At 42.5% G+C, this 23,516-nt stretch overlaps 1 protein-coding gene across 2 annotated transcripts in view; it reads right to left on the bottom strand.

The window, feature by feature from the left end:
- RBSN (rabenosyn, RAB effector) overlaps positions 1 to 23,516 on the bottom strand; it is a 189,437-nt gene that overhangs the window by 66,261 nt on the left and 99,660 nt on the right. For both annotated transcript variants that reach the window (XM_085624454.1, XM_085624455.1), the window contains 4 exons: positions 18,999 to 19,044; positions 18,736 to 18,897; positions 12,565 to 12,809; positions 11,747 to 11,817 (listed from right to left, as the gene is read on the bottom strand). In XM_085624454.1, the coding sequence (XP_085480580.1) occupies positions 11,747 to 11,817; positions 12,565 to 12,809; positions 18,736 to 18,897; positions 18,999 to 19,044 (524 nt within the window). The remainder of the gene's footprint in view (positions 1 to 11,746; positions 11,818 to 12,564; positions 12,810 to 18,735; positions 18,898 to 18,998; positions 19,045 to 23,516) is intronic.

Below are 23,516 nucleotides of genomic sequence, written 5' to 3' on the forward strand. Positions count from 1 at the left end.
TCCTGAAAGGAAAGCTAAGCAGACTAATAAAAAAAGCTACTGGCAAAAAGAAGGGTGGCGCTGACCTGGGAGAGAAAACTGAGCCCCTCCTCTGATCTATGGGTCAAAGATATGGTTTATTACCGTGACACATTGGCACTGTATGCGGAAGAGCTCCCCGCTGCTTCCAGACCCACTGATATTTGGGAACCTCTACTGCAATATCTACACAAGCAGAAGCAAAACACACCAACTGGGTCTGAATAATGGTGTCCAAGGGATAAAACTGTCTGATGCGTATCTATGTACCACGTTACATATCTGAACCAGTTGCAAATGTAAGTAGTCTACTCAGTATAGCCAAGGAATGTTAGCATGTTTTATATAAATCTGATAAGCTCGCTTTGCATTCTGATTTGTTCATCTCTTAGAATGTATGTAATTTGTACACATATCAATATACTCTGTTTAAAAAAAAACAATAAAAAATTAAATTATATGCAAGATACAAATCAACAAGATAGGTTGTTTTGAGGTGTCTAGACCACTGATCATGATCACATTTGATAAACGTTGGTTAGATTTGTGCAAGGGTTTTGTTCTGTCTAGACGAAAGTACAGAACTCTCGTGACTTTCAGATAGTGTGAGCAATGCTGTGCTGGTGAAGAGATATGGCTAAAGAAAACTGGGAGAGTAACTGTCTGGTTACTATTACATTATGATACCACTTTAAGGAGGAAAGAAGGTTCTCAATTCCAATATTTAGTTGGAACGCAGTAACGGGTTTAACTGCTGAAAGGACGAACATTTCACTAAACCTACAAGCTGAAGAAATAGCCGTTGGAAAGGCAGTCTAACAAGATAGATGCTGCGATGAATTCATGTGTATTATTACAAAAGATAGACCCATTAATTTTGACCGGATAACTTTAAGCCGCCCAAAGTTGGAGGCTTTCTTCTGCCCTTTTCAGGATTTTTACTTAGAACCTCATTGTGAGCTAATACAGTTGCAAGGGTGACTGATAGAAAACGAAATGGTTACTTACCAGTAGCAGTAGTTTTGCAGCTTGAAGAGTTTTCTGGATTCACATGCTGTGCATCATTCCGCCATCTAGTGGTTGGGTCCGGAATTGTTGTCTTATTATTTTTTTTTGGTGTCAGGTACGTCCCCTGAATGAAGTCAGACGGCATCCTGGAGGTCGACGTGCGTGGTGGTCATCTTCGGATTATTTTCTCTGTTGTTATGCTGTTTAATCCTTTTGATGGTACTTATTTAGAGATTTGAAAGTTGTACTTTGTTTCCCCACCTGTTTGTGTTTCTTCTAGGGGAAGACTGTGTGGGTTGCATGTGAATCCAGAAAACTCTTCAAGCAAAACTACTCCTACTGGTAAGTAACCATTTCGTTTTGCAGCATGAATCCTTTTCTGGATCCACATGCTGTGCATCAGATTATGTAGCGGTTTCTCACGGGTTTGGGAGGCTGTGTTGAGAGAAAGACTTAGCAAACAATGTGTTGAAGTACCCTTTGTCCAATTTGAGCTTCCTTATTCATTTGTATATCCACACAATAATGCTTTGTAAATGTGTGTGGTGATGCCCATGTTGCTGCTGCGCAGATGGCATTGATGGGTACATTTGCCATGAAAGCTAGCGTTGCTCCTTTCTTCCTAGTGAAGTGAGCTGTTAGTTCTATTGTTAGTTCTTTTTTGGTATTGGTATAGCATTGTTTGTATAGCTTGTACTATCCATCTTGCAATGGTTGCTTTAGTGACAGCTGATCCTGTGTTAGTAGGGGAATAAGCAACAAACAACTGTTTTGTTTCTCTTACTTGTTCTGTTTTTTGTAGATAGTAAAGTAGAGCTCTCCTTACTTCCAGGGTATGGAGGCTTTTTTTGCCTTCATTTTTGGTTCCTTGAAGAAAACTGGCAAGATGATGTTTTGGTTCAAGTGATACTTAGTTACCACCTTTGGTAAAAATTGTGGGTTAGTTTTTAAATTACCTTATCCTAGTGGATTTGTAATTAGGGTTCTTGTATAGTTAATGCTTGTAGTTCACTTACTCTCCGTAGTGATGTTATTGCAATGAGAAATGGTGTTTTGAGAGTAACATGTTTGATATCCGCTGTATGCATGGGTTCAAACGGTTTTCCCATTAGTTGAGGCAGCACTGTATTTAAGCACCATGTTGGTACAGGAGCAGTTCTTGGTGGAGCCATTCTTTTTGCTCCTTCCAAAAAACTTTTGATGAGTGGTCTAGTAAAGGAGCTTTTGCATGTTTTTCCTCTTGTGTATGCTACTATGGCTGCGAAGTGTACCTTTAGGCTGGAAAAATGTATGTTGCTGTCTAAAAGGTAGGTAAGATATGTGACAACTGTTTCCTGCGTATTTATTGTATTAGTATTGTTGTTAGCGGTGCACCATGTGGTATATCGCTTTCAATTTAGCTGTATAGCATTTCCTTGTCGACTGTTTTCTTGCCTCCTTTAGAATCTCCATGGTTCTGGACGGCAGTTTGAGGTGTCCAAATTCTATGTATTCAAACGCCAGGCCGCTAGTTGTAGCATCGCTGGTTCTGGGTGAAAGATTTGGCCCTGTTGCACTGTTAGCAGGTCTATGTCTTCCTTGATCCTGATCATTTCTCCTTTGGAGAGTTCTAGGAGAGTTGAGTACCATGTCTGTCTTGGCCAACGGGGGCCATGAGAATCATATTTGTTCCTGGTTTTCTTGCTCTTTGTAGTACTCTTTGTATTAGGGGAATTGGTAGAAAGGCGTAGACAAATATCTGAGACCAATTGAGTGAAAGCGCATTTCCCTTTGACAGGTGGTGTGAAAACCTGGATGCAAAGTTCCGGCATTACTTGTTCTGCATTGTTGCAAAGAGATCCAACACTGGTGTTGAACAGGTATTGTATTGTTGTTTGCTTTAGTTCCCATTCGTGTGAGCAACTGTTTTGTCTGCTTAGCCAGTCTGCTGTGACGCTGTCCACCCCTGGTAGATGTACTGTTTGCAGATTGATTTGCTGTGGTATTGCCCATTGCCAGATTTCTTGCGCAAGTTTGCTCAGAGGAAAGGATTTCGGTCCACCCTGTTTGTTCAGGTAAAACACTGTAGTTGTGTTGTCTGTTTGTATTAGGATGGTCTTCCCTTGAAACTGTTTCTGGAATGCTTTGAGTGCCAGAATAACAGTTTTAATTTCTAAGAAATTGATGTGTTTTATGGAGTCTTCTTCGCTCCATCGCCCATGAATCTGTAGTTGGTTCAGATGTGCTCGCCAACCGTTGAGGGATGCATCCGTGGTGATCGTCACAGAAGGAATTGTGTTCCTGAAAGGTCTCCCCTGTGCTATGTTGTTGGATGCTCACCATTGTGTCTCTGCTCGTATCCTTTGTGTAACAACCACTAGATCTTCCCAACTCCCTGTGGCTTGTGACCAGCTGTTGGTGATTCATTCTTGGAATGGTCGCATGTATAGGCGAGTATAAGGGATAAGTGGGATGCATGATGCCATCATCCCCATAAGTTTCATTACCCTCCTCACTGTCAGAGACTATTCCTTCTGGTAGAGGGATGTTTCTTTGTAGATAGCTTGTATTCTGTTCTGTGTGGGATAAGCCTATGTGTTCTTTGTATTTAGCCTCGACCCCAGAAAAGGTATTTTCCCTTTCTGGGTTTGTTGATGATTTTTGTGGTTTATTGAGAAACCTGGACTTTGAAGTGTTTGGATTGTCTTCTGAACCCGATTGTGGCATACTTGTTTTGTACGTCCCCTTATTAGCCTATTGTGCAGATAGGGGTATACATGGATTTTGTTTTTCTTAGGTAGGCGGCCACTGCGGCCAAACACTTTGTGAACACCCGTAGAGCCGATTTTATTCCGAACGGGAGTACCTTGAATTGGTGGTGTGTTCCGTTGTGTAGGAATCTTTGGTACTTTCTGTGTTTTTTGTTCATTGGAATATGTAAATGAGCGTCTTTGAGGTCTATTGTTGCTAGGAAATCTCCTCTTTGGATTTGTGGGATTATTTCTTGAAGGGTACACATTTTGAAGTGTTGTGTCTGTATGAACTTGTTTATGAATCTTAAGTCCAAAATTGGTCTCAGCGTTAGGTCTTGATTTGGTACAAGGAAGTATGGTGAGTAGTTTACTTTGTGCCGTTCCTGTTTTGCTACTGTCTCTATTGCCTGTTTTAGATACAGTTCTTTGATCTCTGCGTTTAGCAGTGTTTGTTCTGATTTGGATAATTTTCTTATCCTTGGTGGATTTGCAGGTCGTGTCTTTGTCAGCTCTATGCAATATCTGTGTTGTACCAAATGTAATATCCATTTGTCCGTTGTGATCCCTTCCCAATTGTTGTGGAAAAGGGATAATCTTCCCCCAACTGGTGTTCTGTGTGGGTCCTTTTTAGGTCGAGGACTACCGGTCTGCCGAAAGGCAGAACCGGAAGTCGGAGATTTTATGACTTGGAGAAGAGGGGCTTTAACCCGCCCCTCTTCTCCCCTGTTCTCCATTGGCTGGCCTCGTAAATACTGGCCAGCCACTGGAGAAGAGGTCAGTCATTCCAAACAGGCCCCGTCCTTTTCGGATCGGGGGGCGTGTTTTTTGCGAGAAGTCTCAAGGAGGAGACAACAGCAAAACACGCCCCCGAATCCGAAAAGGACGCTGCCTTTCTCCGAGGTGTGGCACCGTGTGGCCTCGCGCAGCCTCCTCTCCTTCGCGGTACTGTGAGCTCTGCTGCTCTTCTCTCCCTGTAGCCAGCCCAGCTGTGCGGACGACATCTGATCGGTGCAGCCGTGCCCACCCCAGCTGTGCTGACGAGCGTCATTGGTCCGTCTAAACTCCCTCCACCCCTTGCTGTTCTGTGCTGATGTGGTGCATTCACCACCCCCCCCCCCCCTCACCCCCCCATTGAGCCCCTCTCCCCAGGTGTGCGGTGGGAGCCGCTGCTCTGCACAGCCCAGCCAGTCCCTCTCCTGCACTGAGACGATGAGGCCGGCGCGTCTCCTCCTTTCTCCCTAGCGCAGCCGATGAGTCCTGTTTGCTTTAAGCCCCCCTGCCTGCGCTCTCAGGCGATGCCAGCTCTGATGCTATCGAAGTCCGCGTTTCCTCTTCTCAGCAGACCTGAAGCCTTCAGCTGGTCTTTGTACCCCCCCCCCCCCTTAGCTGAACTTGCTCGGTTTAAGTAATTTCCTTCTCTCAAGTGGAGCTGATGAGTTCTCTTCGGAGAATTCCTCCTTTCTTGTCTTGCGCTGATGAGTTCTGTTACGTCCCACCTGAGCTGCTTAGTGCTGTTGCTCTATAAGTCCTAAATTCCCTCTCTTCCCTCTCCTGCAGATGGCGCTGTTGACCACTCTATACGACTCATAGAAGCCGATGATTCCTGGTGGTCTGTAAATACTAATTTCCTCGGCTGATGAGTTCTATTTGTTTGTAAGACCTCCTTCCCTCTCCTAAGCAGATGAGGTCTGTAAGTCTGTAAGTTCTTCTTCACTGTCTACAGCTGATAAATTCTCTTGGTCTGTAAGCCCCCGCCCCTCACTTGCATTGATAAGTTATGTTGGTCTCTAAGTTCCCCGTCCATCTACTGAGCTGATGAGTTCTGTTGGTCTGTAAATCCTCCGTCCATCTCTGAGCTGATGAGTTCCTGTGATTTATCCTGCGCAGCGAAGTACAACCCCTCCAGGCACCCTTATCTGAGACCTCAAATGGTCCAGGGGCTCTAGAGATAGCTCAGTAGGTCAATGCAGCTGCTAAAGAGATGTTTGTGCAAACCTGAAATTCGAGTCAGTGAAGGCGCCTGCTCAGCCTTTCAGCCTCCCAGCACGGAAAAGGGTACCACCGAGTCCAGCAATTGGGAGAGTTCTTGTTTACACTATATGAGGCCGGATGCCCTGGAAGCACATTTAAACGCGAAAAAGTAATTAGTTACATTGCCCCCCCCCAATTAAATGTATTTGCTTTCCTTCACTGGGAGAGTTACTCCCTTTATGTGACATTGGTGCTCTTTACATAGAAGGCTTTTTTGGGTCTTTCGAAGACGACCGTATCTCTATGATGTTTACAAACCTTGCGTTAATGTAATAATAAAACAAGCATTTACAATGCAACGGTCTCGGCATTGGTAAAGTTAGAGCTATTGGCATTGCTCATGACATTATTTTTGTTTATGTTTTTTGTTTTTAAAACATTTAAAGAAACGGCATTGTCATGAGCAATGGCAATAGCTCTAACTTTAACAATGCCGAGACCGTTGCATTGTAAATGCTTGTTTGTGTGGAAGTCAGTTAGGTCTATTACCTCTCCCTCTTGAGGTTTGACCTCTTCCTCTGCCATTTCCTTGCCCTCAAACGGGCTGCTTCTGTTGTTGCCAGCCCTGGTAACCAGATTGTTGACCCATTTGTTGATTTGTGTTTTGCCCCGGAGACTGTTGTGGCATCTGCTGGTTTTGGCCGAAGCTGCCTCTTCCTGTGGTCTTTCTGTTAGAGAAGCCTCCTCTTTTCAAAGATCCTCTTTGTTGTAGGGCCCCAATTGTCCTAGCTGTTTCATTATCCTTCTTGATCTGTTGAAAGGATTCATCCACTTCCTTGCAAAATAACTCTTGTCCGTTAAGAGGTCTGTTGATAATTGATGTCTGCACTTCTCGTTTTAATCCAGAAATCCTGAGCCAGGCATGTCTTCGGAGTATGGTTCCCGTGTACTTTGCCTTCTTGCGGTATCTGCTGCATCTAGTGCAAATTTTAGGCAGGTATTCGCTAAGTTTTTTTCCTTCTTGGACCACCGCTCTTGCTCTCTTCTTGTCCTCCTCTGGGAGTTTGTTTATAAACAGCTCCATTTCATCCCACTGTTGGTGGCCATATCTGTTCAGCAGGGCATTTGAGTTGGCAATGCACCACTGTGTTGCTGCTTCTTTCTCCATTCTTCTGCCCACCAAGTCCATCCTTTTGCTCTCCTTTTCTGGTGGAGGTCCTGTGTTGGGAGACTGCGTTAGCTCTTCTTCTGGCTGTTGTTACGATGATAGAATCTGGCATAACATTTCCCTGTATATATTTGGGGTCCTTTGAAGAGGGTTTATATTTTTTCTCCACTCTAGGAATTACCCCTCTTTTGGACGCTGGCTCTTTTAAGGCTTCCTTTCCTTGGTCCAGAATACTTGGCAGCATGGGTAAATATTGTGTTCCCCTCGTTGCAGGTGGTAGGGTATCCAACAGGAAACATGTATCTCCTTTTTCTTCCTCTAGGGGCACCCCAAACTGGTTTGCAGCCCTTTTAACAATTTCATTGTATGAGGCAATGTCATATGGGGGAGATGCCTTCGAGGGATAGTTGCAGATCTCCTCCTCTCGGTCTCGAGATCGTTCCATTTGTCCTCATAGTTTTCTTCATTTTCCTCTTCCTCCGGTACGTTATCGTATTCCTCGGGATCTTCGCCTCGAGGTTCTGGCGTTGGTGATGATTGGAGGATAGCATCTTCCTCTTCTTTGGCGTCTTCAGCCTCTTCGGCGTCGTCGGTTTCTGGTTTGACTTCCGGAAACTTAGGGATTCGATACTCTTTTAATGATTGGTCGAATTCCTTTTTTCTTTGTAATAGAGCAGCCATCTCTTCCTCGAAGTCTTCTTTTCAAATTCGAGGGACCTTTCGGTGTTGGATGCCGGGGTCCTCCTTTTCTTTTCGGCGTTAACGTTAGTTTTCGTCGTCAAGGCCTTTTTTGCGAGTTTGTTGTCGTCGACCCTTGGTTTTTGAGTTTTGTGCGACTTCCCCTCTTCGGCAACCCTTGGGTGGGTGCCGTGGGTTTCTTTTATTAGCGGCTGACCTTCGATCATCTTTTTGTTCTCCCCCATGGAAGGTTTCTTCATTGGCATCGGCATTGTGGTGTAGTGGGCCTGTCTCTGATTTCCGCGTGTCCTGAGAGTTTTCGTCAGGAATGCTGTGCAGGCCTCACAGTCTTTGTCCTGGTGATCCTTGGGTAGGCAGAGGTTGCACACGGTGTGTGGGTCATGCTGTGCGTATTTGTGATGGCACTTTGGGCAGAATTTAAAAAGGGTCTTCTCCATGGACCTTACCTCGCCATTTGTGGCACGGAGTGGTCCTCTGGTGTTGAGAAAAAAGGGCTGCTCTGCTTCTAACTATGACTCTGCGTCAATGATCGATCTCTTATCATTGATCTTATCGATGACGATCTTCTTTTCTTGAAGTTCTTTCAGGAAAAACAAACTTTTCTTCGAAGCTTCCCGTCTTGCTTCCAGACCCAAAGGCAGAAAAAAGAATCTGAAGATGGCCACCACGCACGTTGACCTCTAGGATGCCGTCTGACGTCATACAGGGGACGTACCGGACACCAAATGGTGGTTGACAGCGACCCAAAAAAAGGAAAACATAGACAATTCCGGACCCAACTACTAGAAGGCGGAATTATGCACAGCATGTGAATCCAGAAAAGGATTCAAGCTTCAAAACCATTTTTGATTGTGCCAAACTTAATAGATATGGTCGAATCATCTCCCGACATAGGTTTGCACCGTTTCTCTTGACACCACAAGCAAAACCTCTCCCATTTGAAGGAATCGCAAGCCCTGGTAAAAGGGTGTTTAGGTAAAAACAAGAAATCTCTTGATCGTGTGGAAATGGGTAGAAACTCTAAGGTTGAATAAAGGGAATAGGAATATGTGTTTTTGTCTCTCCTAGCAGTCCCTTAATTGCACATAAATTGGCTAACTAAATTGACACACTGCAGTCATTATATACACAAATCGGTTAAAATGATTTCTTTACATTTATTTAATAGACACATACAATACATATATTCAAAAACTGTAATAATCCATGGTCCCTATAACATATTAGATCACAATATGTATTGCAACAAGGAAAGCTTCAAATTTATATTACACAATGACATAAACAAAATTTCTTGCTAAAAAAAAAAATTTTTAAAAACAAGCATTCAAATATATTGCATCATTCTGTTATGAACCCGCATGACAGAGAGAATACAGAGAACAATAAAAAGACACTACACTTTGTCATTTAGTACACATCCACTTTCAACTATTTCAAGGATTATACACTTGTGGGATCTGACTCAAATTATCGCTACAAGTGAGTGCCCGGTGCTTCGGATTGTGTCAATTCCTGTGCGTCGACGCGTTTCGATAGGCTGTATTTATGCCACTATCTTTATCAAGACCAATGATAGATTTTTCTCTCTTAATTCGCAAGTGGATAGAGGTTCCAGCTGAATATCTGTTTGTTGCTCTACTATATAGTAGGTGTCCACTGAAATAGACGGACAGTTTTCATGGAAAGCACACGATAAATTGTGGTCCTACGTGGAATCTTAGTTTTCTGATCTTATCATTCATGCCGGTTATAAGTTCTTAATATACTCCGCTGTTTCTGTAGGATAGGCCCCACTGATGTTATCCTTCGTTTATACCTGGTTGTAGTTGCTGATAAATATCCTGCATGTAGAGTGGCCTCTTGATTCTTTAATTGGTCTCAAATTCTTAAAAAGGACCCGCAGTCGGTGGAGTGTCCTCGGGGTTTCTTAAATACCCTCAAACACTGCAGGCTTTTGCGTCCATGCAGGAAGACTTCCGTAATGCGGTTTCTGCGTTTCGGTTTCTGAGATCAGAAAACTAAGATTCCACGTAGGACCACAATTTATCGTGTGCTTTCCATGAAAACTGTCCGTCTATTTCAGTGGACACCTACTATATAGTAGAGCAACAAACAGATATTCAGCTGGAACCTCTATCCACTTGCGAATTAAGAGAGAAAAATCTATCATTGGTCTTGATAAAGATAGTGGCATAAATACAGCCTATCGAAACGCGTCGACGCACAGGAATTGACACAATCCGAAGCACCGGGCACTCACTTGTAGCGATAATTTGAGTCAGATCCCACAAGTGTATAATCCTTGAAATAGTTGAAAGTGGATGTGTACTAAATGACAAAGTGTAGTGTCTTTTTATTGTTCTCTGTATTCTCTCTGTCATGCGGGTTCATAACAGAATGATGCAATATATTTGAATGCTTGTTTTTAAAAATTTTTTTTTTTAGCAAGAAATTTTGTTTATGTCATTGTGTAATATAAATTTGAAGCTTTCCTTGTTGCAATACATATTGTGATCTAATATGTTATAGGGACCATGGATTATTACAGTTTTTGAATATATGTATTGTATGTGTCTATTAAATAAATGTAAAGAAATCATTTTAACCGATTTGTGTATATAATGACTGCAGTGTGTCAATTTAGTTAGCCAATTTATGTGCAATTAAGGGACTGCTAGGAGAGACAAAAACACATATTCCTATTCCCTTTATTCAACCTTAGAGTTTCTACCCATTTCCACACGATCAAGAGATTTCTTGTTTTTACTTGGAAGAGTACCCTATTCCCTTGATCTGTACAAGGGGTCTCTCTCTTTTTGACTATACTTAAAAGGGTGTTTAGCCCCACATAAAATGTCCTAGGATGAAATAGGGCATATTCATAATCTCATATTTTATGATCTCGGAAATTGCCAAATTCAAGGATCTCAGATTTGGGGATTTGATATTTGATGTTGCAATCTGGTGAATATGTGTATTTTTCATGGCAACCTGTTGTGTGACTTGACTGATATTTCTAACAGGTTTGGGTACGACCATGGACTCAACCAGTCTGGAGCAATGAGGATCTTTTTCGCCTGGCAATTTCAGAGGTTCAACTGTTGATGGACTTGGATGAAAATCATAATGCAGTGCCCTTGAAAATTTAATCAAAACGGCATTGCCCAGTGAACCTAATTTTGGTATCCTGGGTGTGAAGTCTTTGCATCTTTTGTCCACTGTTGGATAGCCCAATCGGAGAAATTTAGTTAAAGTATTCTACTTTAAGATGGCACCCAAAAGAGATCTCACGCCTCCTGGTTGCTGGTGTGCACACCATTTTCTTCCCATAAGGACCTCCAGGGCCACTCTCCTCATAGATGGTGTCCGGGCGCACTGATGCCGATACGCTCCCTGCCAGCCTCTGACCGAACCCCCTGGGCGATTATCCGTGTTCCGCAGAAAGGGCTACAAAAGGTAGGACCGCCGCACTGGTATCTGCCTTGTTTTTCTGCATACTACGAGGAACCACACTGGTTCCTGAGCAATTTCCACCCCTGGCAAGATCCCAACTAAGCAAATGCTGTAAAGCCTGTAGAGAAAAATAAAATATGAAGATAGCAGGCATGCCTTGAGACATTGTGCGCCTTGAGGTCACAATTATTATTTCCGAGGCCCAAAACCATTATTTGTATTATCAAGCAGCTTTTTCTGAGCTCAGCGGAGGAATACAGCACAGGAAGGGAAGCTACACCAGATTCACAAAATAATAGCTGTCTGGTGGAGCACCAAAAGTTTATGTTTATTTTTCATTCATACCGAAACTTTGGTGTGTAGGTGAACAACAAAAGTGATACTAGCAAAATAGGACACCCTTTAAAAAGGAATGTGTTGTTTGGCACAACGTGGGCATGCATTTACACAAATAGCGGAGGATAATAATCTATATTTTGTGGGAATTGCAGGGATCACAGAATCACAATAAGTTTGAAAGCCTGTTTGATTTGAACCCAAATGCCAGACACTTTTTGGGTAGTCTGGTTGTCATATTTGCCATTTTGAGATGACAAACTTTATTTCTAATGCACTTGGAAGATGATTTTCATATATAAAGGTCTTGTTAATCTACACAGTGCATGAACAAACTTGATGGAATAAGGGTGCTCACTTTATCGACTGTGCCATCTTGATGTATTCCGGTGCCTTCAAGTCTACCTTTTCCATACACAGTCGAAGTTTCTAGAACATAATTAAAGAAAATCTTCACTAAATGAAACAAGATTATTTGAAATATTACACACCCCAGCACAAATGTATGCATACACAAACTGCGTGCAAAATGTCACTTCTCATCACTGCTTCTCTCCAGCATAGGATGTAATCTTTCGAGTTGAAGTTGAACCAAAACAGCACTTGAAGGTCTGACACTTAACAAACACAAGCCTAACTACTTGGTCCCTAACTAGCCATGTGTGTGTCTAACACCATCTCCCCAAGTCATGAAAACAAACAAGAATTCCTTGATGCCATGTCAAACAATCAAGATCAATTCAGCAAATTACTATGAGCGGTAACTTCTTCTGCAAATATTCAAGCTGACTACAGTTCCTTCATTCATCATATATAATCAGCTATAGATTGGTATTCTAATATAGCTTTCTAGTTACAAGTACAATGTAAGGGAAACTCAAAAAGTATTGTTATTGTTCCTTGACATCTTTTATTCAGATCCTATAGAGCAGCTTCATTACGACACCTTGAAATGTATGCATACAGTAACATGTATGCAAACCTTAATTAAGACACATACATTTTGTGTTTCAGGGCAGCTAGTTTAGTAAACTTCCTGGCATTCTTTCTAATATGTTTTTGTGCCAAATGGATAAATAAGCCAAGGAAGCCATGATATGAACTAACAAATGAGGCACTTCCCCAAATTTACAGAACGTGGCACAGACTTTTTATTTATTTAAATCATTGGTGTACCTGGTAAAATTTGACAATTTCAGGAGTGTACTCTCGCTCATCAATTTGCTCCTCCCGCTTTAGCAGCGTGCCTTGGCAGTGTCGGCAGCACCTGATTCGGTCATCATCCTTTTCATCTAAAATGGAGCTCACACTGCTTAAGCTGTTGATGCTACCTCTACGAGAAGTGCGCCCGCTGTTGTTTGGAGAGAGGTTCGGACTGGTCTGGGAAGAAAGGACATGTTTGCTGGCACTGGTAAGCTTACCTGCAAGATATGATGAAGAAAAAAATTATGTAAGGTGCAAGTAAACCAGGATATGGGGCAACAAGCTGAGTGTTGTACATCTAGGAGAAGTTGTCCCATGAAAACAGTGCATCAATTAGTACAACTCTTCACAATTATTTCCAGTAAATATTCTGTTGCTAAAGGAAGAATCAAAAACATAACAGACGAAATGTCTGATGTCAACAAACAGCACTGACACAATCATAGAAATGAAGGAAGCAAAAAATCCAGCATACTGGCAAATAAACTGTACATTCAGGTGGCTGTGAGTTAAGCGGTCACAGAGTACCAAATGTATGATGTCACACCAAAGAAGGCACAGCCTGAAACACAGGGCAGCTGAGCCTTTAGTGGGTCTGTTTAGTCATATTTCCATGTGTTCTACAAATCCAACTGGTAAAAAAGGTAGAATAATCTTAGGATGTGAGTCAAGTGTATACTGTGGGAAGAATGCGGTCTGCATTACAGGCAGCTTTGTGTGTAGTAAAACTTATTTTGAGAAAAATGTGAAAGGATAGGCTTGTGAAGTGCCACATGCTCTAGTGAACAGCTTAATGCTTTAGAAGTGATATTTCAGGGAAGCTGGCAAGTAAAATATTACTAAATGTGGATAACATGTCATCCTATGGTTTACAGACAGTAGTGTGGAAAAATGAGAAGTGATTTTGATAATTAATCTTATTTCTACAGAAAAAAACAAATTTTGGCTATTCAAAAAGATTAGTGTGAAATGGAGCTGGTTAAAAATGGCTCATGCTTGGAACTATTCACTCGGTCACCTTTTATGTACCAGGTTGACTAAACTTAACCATTCAACGGGGTTTGTTTGTTGAATTCCGAGAACAAGGTCCCTTGTTGTGGGCGACCCTAAGAATACTCTGTCCCATCTCTAAAGAATCCAGAACCTGCAGCTAATGCGGTTGTGAGAGATAAAAGGTAAGACTATTTCCCTGACTTTTAGCGTCTGATAGTATGCAATTCTGTTCCTTCATCCATCTTTTCTGGATTATCTAGAGAAGATTGCTCACTGGTAGATTTGACTTAAACTTTGCACGGTTTGACGATCCACTCCAAATGGATTAGGGCTGGCAAGCAGTGACTAGTTTCAAAAGATGCTCTTGAATGTGTACTTCATTCTCATCCAAGGGTGGAATGCAGGGCCATTAGAGTTGAGAAACAATGAAGACCTACCAAAATTCGAAAGCAGGTTAAAGAACTTTAATTTTTAATACTGCCCTCTAGCTCTACGCTGATCACACGTGCGTTCAGGTTTAAGGTGCCTAATGAAGAATCACTGACAAGGTTGCACTGTCAAAGAGTAAATCCAAGACTTTTTCTGAAATAGCTCTATGAAGAGAGGATTTACACAAACATGCCATTTACATTTTCCCAAATCTATGAATTGTAAGCTGCTTTAATTTTTTCTAAGTTATGTTGTGAGTTTAGGTAGATTTTCTGTGCGCCCGTGAGTCTCATTGTCTTCCGAAATAGACCATGGAAGAGGTGGCACAGGAACTCTGTCTATACGTAAGGCTTCAGTGAGCACAGACTCCCCTGGAAAGTTACCCGTAACAAGAACTAGCTTCAGTTTGGGTGTTTTGAGCCTGATGTACAAGTAGTTTCATGTTGGATGCTCTGAATTGGGTTTAGTCCAAGAAGCAACATATTGTACCAATAAAGGAGACTTCATATTACTTAAAGGCTTTACGGAAGCACGTACAGCTAATCTTATAAAGCCTAGGAGAAGACGGCTCTGTGTTCGCTCAAAGACTTTATTGCCTTTGAATGAACCACTCTGGTAGAATGTAGGGGCTCTGGTTCAGGATCAGAATTTGGAGTGTATGTGTTCGTCCACCTGCTACTTCTGAGGTGGGGAATGGGTGAAGGCTCTTCTCCACTAGGTACAGCATTCGGTTCTGCTCTTGGAGAAGTAGAACAGGAGCATGTTCCAGAGTAGGAACAATAATCCATTTTAGAAGTCTGAAAAAAGAACATAATAAATGAATGCAAAGCCAGTGTGCTACATTTTTGTCAAGTTAACTGTGTAATCTAACTGCACAATTTTCTCTGAAGACAACAGCGTCTCTAGGAATAGAAGGCAGCGCCGATAACAAGGCACTGAAAGTGCAGTAATTACTGTGTTCTGGTATATGGTAAAATTACAGGGATGTAATATCCACAGTAACCATTTCTTCTTCTTTTAAAAAAATGGTCCTTCTAAGGTTTGCTTCTTACTAGAAGAAGGCTCTCAAGGAGCAAGTACCAATACCAAAACTGGTTCTCATTTGATGTAGAAAACATGCTCTCCAAGCTGCTGAGATGCACGTTAGGTAAACCGGAATTAGGAAATGTTGGTGCACAACATTTGCTACCAATGAACTCCTATCTGACCCTTAGAGGGAGACTAGCTCAACCTACATGAGTGGAATATAGCCAAAGACCTATAAACATCTTTGGGGTTTAGATCTAGGAGTTTGTTCCACCCCAGAACCCTGCTATCTTATTTAGTGCAGTTCTGAGACAGAAGCTACCCGTCCTGTAATACCTTTCAAGTCAGACTTGGTTGAAAATGCCTTCCAGATAGCCAATCAAATTAGATTTACTAGGAACTTTAAATGATGGTACAGGCCATGCCACATAACAAATCCCTCTTGATGTCCTATCTCGCTGTGAAGTTCAATGTTTCCCTTGGTACTGTTCCTTTCCTAGAAAGAAAGCCACCGTGAATGAAGCAGAAAAAGCAAAACCGTACAGGATTCAGATACTCCAAATTCACAATATAGGCTTCGGGTGAGTCAGCCATCAATCTCCTTGGCACATCTGGTGTAGTGCATCAAGCCAGGTGTGAAGAGAATGTGCTGCTGAAGCAGGCATGTTTTGGTTCTAGCTAATTGATACATTCGGGAATCTGTCCCGATATGAACAATACAACAAAGGAAATACAGTGCTGTCACTAAAAAGTACCAGAGATGCTAATCAATGAACCGTGACCGATAGGTGCCCAGGCCCTAAGCTCATACTCCCCTTCTCCAAGGATACGCACCACACTTTTTAGTGCGATTCATTTTCCTGGTCCTCCGCAGGATTGTGGCAAAACAAATTTGTTTTTCAATTTTGTGCCTCCCCCTAAAAGGGCCAGGGGATCTCTTCTCGGTCGCCTTATATGGTATTTTTGGACATTTTTACGACACAGGTATCCAGTCCCTGTGTCCTGTAATGGCTGCTGCAACATTTCTTCTGATGTTGCGTCCTGCCAATCCGACATCTCGCTCCCGTGGTCCCAAGCATGGTTCAGCAGGAGCAAAATGACCAATGAGAGAAATGGCTTGCTCAGCCAATCAGACAGTTAATTTTCTTTTTTAATTGCTGGTCCCACAGGACTCCCTAGGAACCAACTGTCTATACAGCGGTTTATTGTAAACTTAATTTCTTTAAAAATACTGAACAGATTTAGACAAAATCACAAAAAGTCTGTTTTCTGAATAAAGATCTAGCTTTTTGCTAAACTTAGTGTAATTCTGTTCAGCTGTTTTTTCTTTATCATCTAATTTTCTCTATGGAAAGTACATGGGGAAACTGCGTTTTGGCACCCCTCCTTTTTTCACAGCCCACATTGACATTTAACCCCAAATCTTTTCTAGGAAAGAGCTGAGGTGGATAAACAGTTTTTTTTTTAAGTTTCATGAATATTATTCAACAGTGCCAAAGTTATTAGCAAAACAAAAAATCCTCTTCCTATGGATCTATGAACATGTGCATAGTGTGATATGCTATTTATTACCATTGATGAGTATGAGAGGAGGCCACTAGTTATGATCGGCAAAGCTTAAATAGCATATTACATTCTGCACATCTGCATATATAGATTATTTTGTGTGTATATGTTTAAAAAAAAAAAGGAATTGGCCAAATCCATAATGCAAGGGGTTGAATCTGCTAAGTAAGGTATTATCCTACTTAAGGTGCTTTATGTACATTAGGAGAGCTGTTACCTCGTATAAATGTAATTGCGGCACACAATTTGTGCAGCAGTCATTTGTGCGGCAGTAAACAATGATTTTCATGCTACTTTGGTAACTTACTGTAATTTGACCTTTGCACTGTAGTAATAAACGTGTGAATGTGTTTTTATTAGTACAGCTGCTCAAGGTATTTTGAGTTGCTGGGCCACCTGCGAAGTAAAGAACTGAAAACTAGCCAGCGATGCAAAAAATCCTGATGTAACTCATGAGATGTATTGACTCCTCATGTAATGGTGACATACTGAAGAACTGGTGGCCATTGGAAGGGAAAGGGGCAGAAGCTGGTGAGCAGAGCGAGAAGCTTGCACTAGTGGGCAGGGAGGGGAGTAGGTACTGTGGGCAGCATAAGAAATGCCTTGCGGATCAAGTGAGTGGTTGGGAATGTAGCTTGTACTGGTCAAAGCAGATACTGTTGGGAAATGTAACAAGCCACCACAGATGGGCTAAATAAGGTGATGGTCGGGTGGCAAATCTAGGAAGGGATGTAAGCTCCAGTAGCCAGTGGGACAAGGTGGAAAAAGAGGGTAGTGTAGGTAGATGGCACTGGGTGTCAGTGAATAGATATGGCAATGATGGGCAGTATGGGAAGTTTATATTAGTCAGCGGTGTGAAGAACTCAAGACTGGTGGGAAATGTAAGGATCTAAAATTGGAAGGAAGTAGCTAGCATTGGTGGACAGGCAGAGCTGCCAGTGATGTGAAGTGTGGGATGCTGGCACAGAACTGTGATGGTCCGTTTACACTTCCATTTCCACTGGTCATGAGTGCAGGCCTGCAACCTCCACAGCATACATGCAGCATTGTGTTCCCTACAGATGAAGAGTATTAGTGTTGGTGAGCTAGATTTTGGTTTCCAGTCCAGCCTTGTATATTTGCTGAGAATGTTTGGCATTTGCTTTAGACCCTTTTAATAAAAGGCTATTTATGCTACAAGACAGTCGGTTAAGATTTTATTTTGTTTGTTAAGCAACAGTGTCCCTAAAACAGGACAGGTGCCTTTAGGGTGAGGCTATGTGAAGCCCCAGTCCTGCTGTAATATTAGTTCAACAGGTACCACTGGTTAAAGTGACACAATGTCACAACTAAACAAGCATTGGCGAAGCCAAAAGATCTGATGTTGGCTGTCAGGCTTTTGTTTCTGTTAATGCTTGTTTTGGCTTATGGTTTTTGCAAAATGTTATTGTTGGGGAAGCTGGGGGAGGGAGCTGGAGCTGCATATAAAAAGTATTGGTTGAAAATAGTTTTCGGTCTCAAAAAGCACACACTGCCGCAATAGTCCTTTGTTACTGGAGTGAGCTACTTTGCGTGAGAATGTGCTGCTTGTGTAAGGGAAGAATGCCAACAGTGAAGTTAGCTGATCTTCTGGTCCATGCTGTATGCCTTCGTAGGTGGAAGAGAAATGTGACTGCCACTATAACAGAGTAATGGATGAAGAGGCGTGACAGACAGCCCCTGTAAATCAGTATATCATACATATAATGTTAGTAAAATCAAAAGGTTTAGGCTAATGCCAGATGTAAAAAGAAAACAAAACTGGGCCTGGTATATGTTTTCCCATATCAACATTCAAACTAGTGAATACATCAAGGGAGCCTACGCACACGCATGAGCCATCAGGAGGTGACATGCCCAACATAACACCTCTTCCTATTTTAAGTCACATCATGTATAAAACACTTTGTCTCTGGTCACCCATTGTGTTGGCCATTTCTTTGGTCTGGCGATTGTGCGGTATCTTGCAGTTGGAGCTCATTAAGTGAAACAAACATGTTCGTCTATGCCGGGCACATTTTTCCAGAACAGTGCACTATGTACAGCACAAGAGTCCAGTCCATAAGAGAAAAGGACACACAAACATACACCCCACCCCCTCTCCATACTTACTTGCCAAGGGAAGGCTGACCACCTCCATGCACTTTTTACACATAATAGACCCACATAACCGGCAATGGTGCCGCCGATTGCGAATGCTGAACTTATTCCCACAGTCCGGACAGAAGGGCACGTCATGGTCACTGACCCAGGGCACAACAGACTTCTCAATGGCTGGAAGGAAAAAGGAAACACAATACAAAAAGTGCCAGTCATTGCCTCCGACTTCTATCATACTGTGTCAATGTAAGGAAGAAGAGAAAGATTGCACCAACCTCTTATTTTGGCAGAATCTGTGTTTGCTCGATCAAAGGACGCTAGCTGGTAAGAGGAAAGAGGAAAACAATACTCCATGAAAGGGACAAGCAAACACCATACATGTGCCACACGCTTTAGACTGGGTTTGTTAATAACAGAAAGCTAAAGCCACTTATCTGCAACAGCCAAAAAGACTAGTCCCTAAGTAACTAGCATTTTTTTTTACTAGCCCTAAAGATTAAAGCCAGCATTGCCACATCTAGTTTGAATGCGTGTGTCTGGATCTATGTTTTTGGACTGTAGGTTTCCTTTAAAGCATTATATGGATAAAAGTCTCTTAGGGGCAATGGGTTAGGTATTTTATTGTATTAATGGACAATTATGTAAATCTGTTAAAATGTTAAAGAGTGGTATGATTCTGTAAATAGCTGTGGCTAGATTGTTTTACCATGTTTATTAAAGTGAATGTACGTTTGAACTGGATGTGTGCTGTAAAGATCGGCGATACCAGAGAAACCATTTTGTATTTGATTTCTACGTATAGAGGTGTACTTGTAATAGAGCATAAGGAATATTTTATCCGTTTTTGGTAATTCTAAAAGTTAAAGACCAGAAATGCGTATTATTTTATACACATGTTTAGATTATATAACTTGGCTGTAAGTAATATGCTTGAAAAACAAGAGTGATTTTAAAATGAAGCATTCTTAGTTTGGAAATAAAGCTGAAAAGGAACAAAATGATGAAAGAACATGCAACGTTTCGAAATAAAGCACATTAGAAGTGTACACGCACAAACATTACAATTCTGACACAAAAGACACATGACAATCTTCACCTTTTCACATGAAAAAGATCAATTTGGTATATTTTATGAACAAAGAGCAAAGGATTATCAAAGTAAGAAGTTTTCAAAATTATTTTGTCTTATTCTGAAAGTAGAGTACAGCGATTTTTAACTTCCTTCATAAAGGCTTCTAGGTATATCTGAATGAAGGTACTTAATGTCACTGTAGCTAATTTCCAAGTTTGCTTATCCATGATTAGGTACAAATAGTGGTCCCACACACACAAATATGACCATAGTAATAAATATGTGTGTATATATCTGTGGTATTAAATACATGTAGAAAGTAGGAGGCATTATGTATGCACTAGTGACGGTCGTTCTTATCCCCAAGGGTCTTACAGGTCAAGTGCACTTTGCTAGGTAATTACCACACTTGTATGTAGAAAAGATGGAGATGCGACAGTGATGTGCATAAATGAGCAGGTTCGAGTACAGAAGGCCACCAGTGTGTATGAGGACACCCTTTCACACCTAGTTAGCAGATTCCGGCAAACCCTATTTTTCAATGTAAGAAAGGAGGAGGGTGGGGTTCCTGCACACTTTGCTAGGACCAGACTTACACAATGTGCTAACAGTGGAGGAGCCTTATGGGGGAAGTAAAAAAGAAACTGAAGAGTTCAAGATGTACCATCACCCAGGCCCTCATCTCCAGCCAACTGGACAATGGCAACGCTCTCTACGCAGGGATCGCAGCTCACATCCCCCGATGACTATAGATCATCCAGAACGCCGCAGCCAAAGCAGGAAAGAGATTGTATAATATTCACCCCTGGTGTCTTTAATAAAATCAGGACCCTCCTTCACAGATAACTAGGAGAAATGTATTTTCACAGGCACACTAGAGTTTGCATTTTGCGAAATAGCAGTGCTAATGTTCCTCCTCCTCAAATGTAACACCCATAAAAAAATAGAACAGACAAATATATGGATGCCAATAAATATGCACTGGAAAGAAATTCATCCATTCACAGGGCATAGATTTTCCAGTCATCTCTCTGACCTAAAATAGCGGGTGAAACAAAATAGTTTCATGTTAATCGCTGGTTGTTCCTCAAAGGATTTGACGCTCTAAATTTGCATTAGGGTGCAGAGGTTTAGCAAGCGCTTCTCTGGCTTTAATGCAAGTGTGAAGTAGGCTGCAAAGTCAAGAGTTTTGTAGTAAGGTATGCATACCTGCCAATTTGAAGTATAATCCCACCGTGTGAGGAGGGGGAGGGTCCTTGATGTGGCCAGGCAGGTGGGGGGGGGGGGGGAGGGGGAGTTCGTTCCGAGAAGCACCAAGAAGGCACTTTTGAACCCCATCCGCCCCCAAGCCCCCTCCTCCCAAAAAACAAACAAACAAAAAAAGCTTGCTGAGACTTCTGCTATGTCCTGGGGCGTTTTCACGCCCCTTAATGGAATTCGGCAGGTCAATTCCTCGGAAAAGGAGATGGAAAACAACTAGTAATTACAGTGGTTTTCGGATCGTTTCCCCTGCCACCCTGTGATATCAGCTCCTCACTCTAAACGTGTGCTGGGAGCCTATATCATGTGTCACACGGTGGCACCGTGTGAGTTGGCAGGTACGAAATAAGCCTTATTTGGGGGTACGGAGGACCCCTCACAGATCTAGCTCCCGGTACAACTGCACCTACTACACTATTAATAGCTACGCCCCTGGCAGTCTGGGTTGCTTGATTACAATTACAACTTCCTGCAGTTGTTTCTTGCACCGCACGCACACGAGCAAACAGGACGCCGCTGTGGAGAGCACGGAATGAAAACGGCTGTGCTTACAAAACGGAATTGAGCCCTTTTTTTCTAAAATAAAGGTACGTTTTACTCTCGTGGTGGTACTGTTCTATGCCGTTTTTACACAGCGGTATTTTGTTTGGGTTTAATTCGTATTGTGGGCGACCACATGCTTGAGGAGAAATATGGCTACTTTCTTCCTCGGTACAGAATTTCTCAGCTGAAACATGTCAAATAAACTAAGCGACTGTAGAATTCCACTAGCTTGATTTATCCTCGTGTTTTTCTGTGACTTCTTGACTATGTATGCCTTTTCATGGTTTACTAATGGGATGGGAAAGGAATATACTGCCTAAAATCCTCATTTGCATCACTTGAATTCTTAGCCTGATGAGGGCAAGCAGAGGTCTGGCATGCAAGTAACACATGAGCCATTGAGTTAAAACGAGGTGGGAAACGGTGTAAAGGAAAGTCTATTGTATTGGTGTAAGCCCCTTTGTATAGATGATTAGAAGGGTGAGTGAAAATGTAAAGGCAGATCATAAGTAAGAATGTTCTTCGTGAGGAATCAACAATGTGAATAGTTTGTTCTCTTGACAGCACCCCAGTAATTTGGTGGTGTGGGGTAGTTAATCACTATCATGTTAAATATTTTAAAATGAGAGCTACATTTCTGCGTATCTGTTGTAGTTATCGGTGTGAACTGTACGAGAGCATCTCAGCTAGAAAGGTCGCCCCTACACGTGTGACGTGCTCAGAACATGTTTGTGCAGTATTGTATCGGGGCAGTCCACTGTGCGTTCTAGATGCAGGGGGTGACGTCTCAGCCAGAAAAATGTCCCTACATGTGTGACATGCTCGTTACGTGCATGGGCTGTAACGGACGACCCACGTGCTGCCAGCACCAAACCACAATAGGGTAGTCAAGGTCTTTGCTTTCATACTTTCCTATGGTGCTCGGGAACACCATTTTGTGGTTTCCTGTTCTACAGAAATGTGAGTGAGCGAGTTCGGTGAAGGTTCGTGACTTGAGTATGTATTTGAGGTGAGTGGGTAAGAGAGTGCCTGGACTACCTAGCCAAGTAAATGAATGAGTCTGTGAAGAAGATTGAGTCAGTGAGTGAGTATGCGTGCCACAAATCTCTTGGTTTATGGGTCAACCCTGGGTTACCGGTTCAGCCTCAGAGTGGTACATGCGTATGACGTGTTTCACGTTTTCATCCATCTTTTCGGTATCATCATTGCTTCTCGCGTGCATTCATTTTCTCCTCGCGGTGGTTGTAGTATGAGGGTTCCTGCACACCCACTAACTGTCTGAAATCAAACGTTAGCGGTGAAGGGTATACTGGTAAGGGATGGTCCCATACTTCCAGCTTTGACTGGCACGTACCGCCCACATAACCTGTCGTTAACACACCAAAAGAGGCGCAGGTTTCCCATCGGAAACCCCGCACTCATTATGTGTGTGAGAAATCAAGGTGATCGTAATTGGAAAAAAGATAACGCAGTATGACAGAAAAAACAAGCATTCGGCCGCGCGGCCGAAAACGAAAGTAATAGCGATCGCGATCAAAGCGAAAGTGATCGCGATCGCTTGGACGGGAGCGCTGTGTGGCAAGCACGCGAGTGGTGCGCGCGCAGCAGTGATTGGCGGCTGCGCGCGTGCACGTTCACGTGCACTGTAGCTTTAGGCCACGGCAGCACTTTGAAAAGCCCAGTTATAAAATGTCTCTTTCGAGCCTTTGGCTCGCGAGACCTAAAAAGTAGACAGCCTTTAAAGCACCGCATGGTGTTTGGATGTGAGCGACTGAGGGAAGGGACAGAGGAGCGGGGAACCGAAGGGGTGGGGGAGGGGGGTGGGAGTGACAATAATACAAGCTGTAGAGGTTAAAACAAAGAGGGTGATCAGGAAAACAGAGGAGAACGGTTTCAAAGAAACATGAAAGTTGGTCAC

Source organism: Triturus cristatus, chromosome 9 (assembly GCF_964204655.1).
Source record: "Triturus cristatus chromosome 9, aTriCri1.1, whole genome shotgun sequence".
In the NCBI taxonomy this organism is placed as follows: domain Eukaryota; kingdom Metazoa; phylum Chordata; class Amphibia; order Caudata; family Salamandridae; genus Triturus; species Triturus cristatus.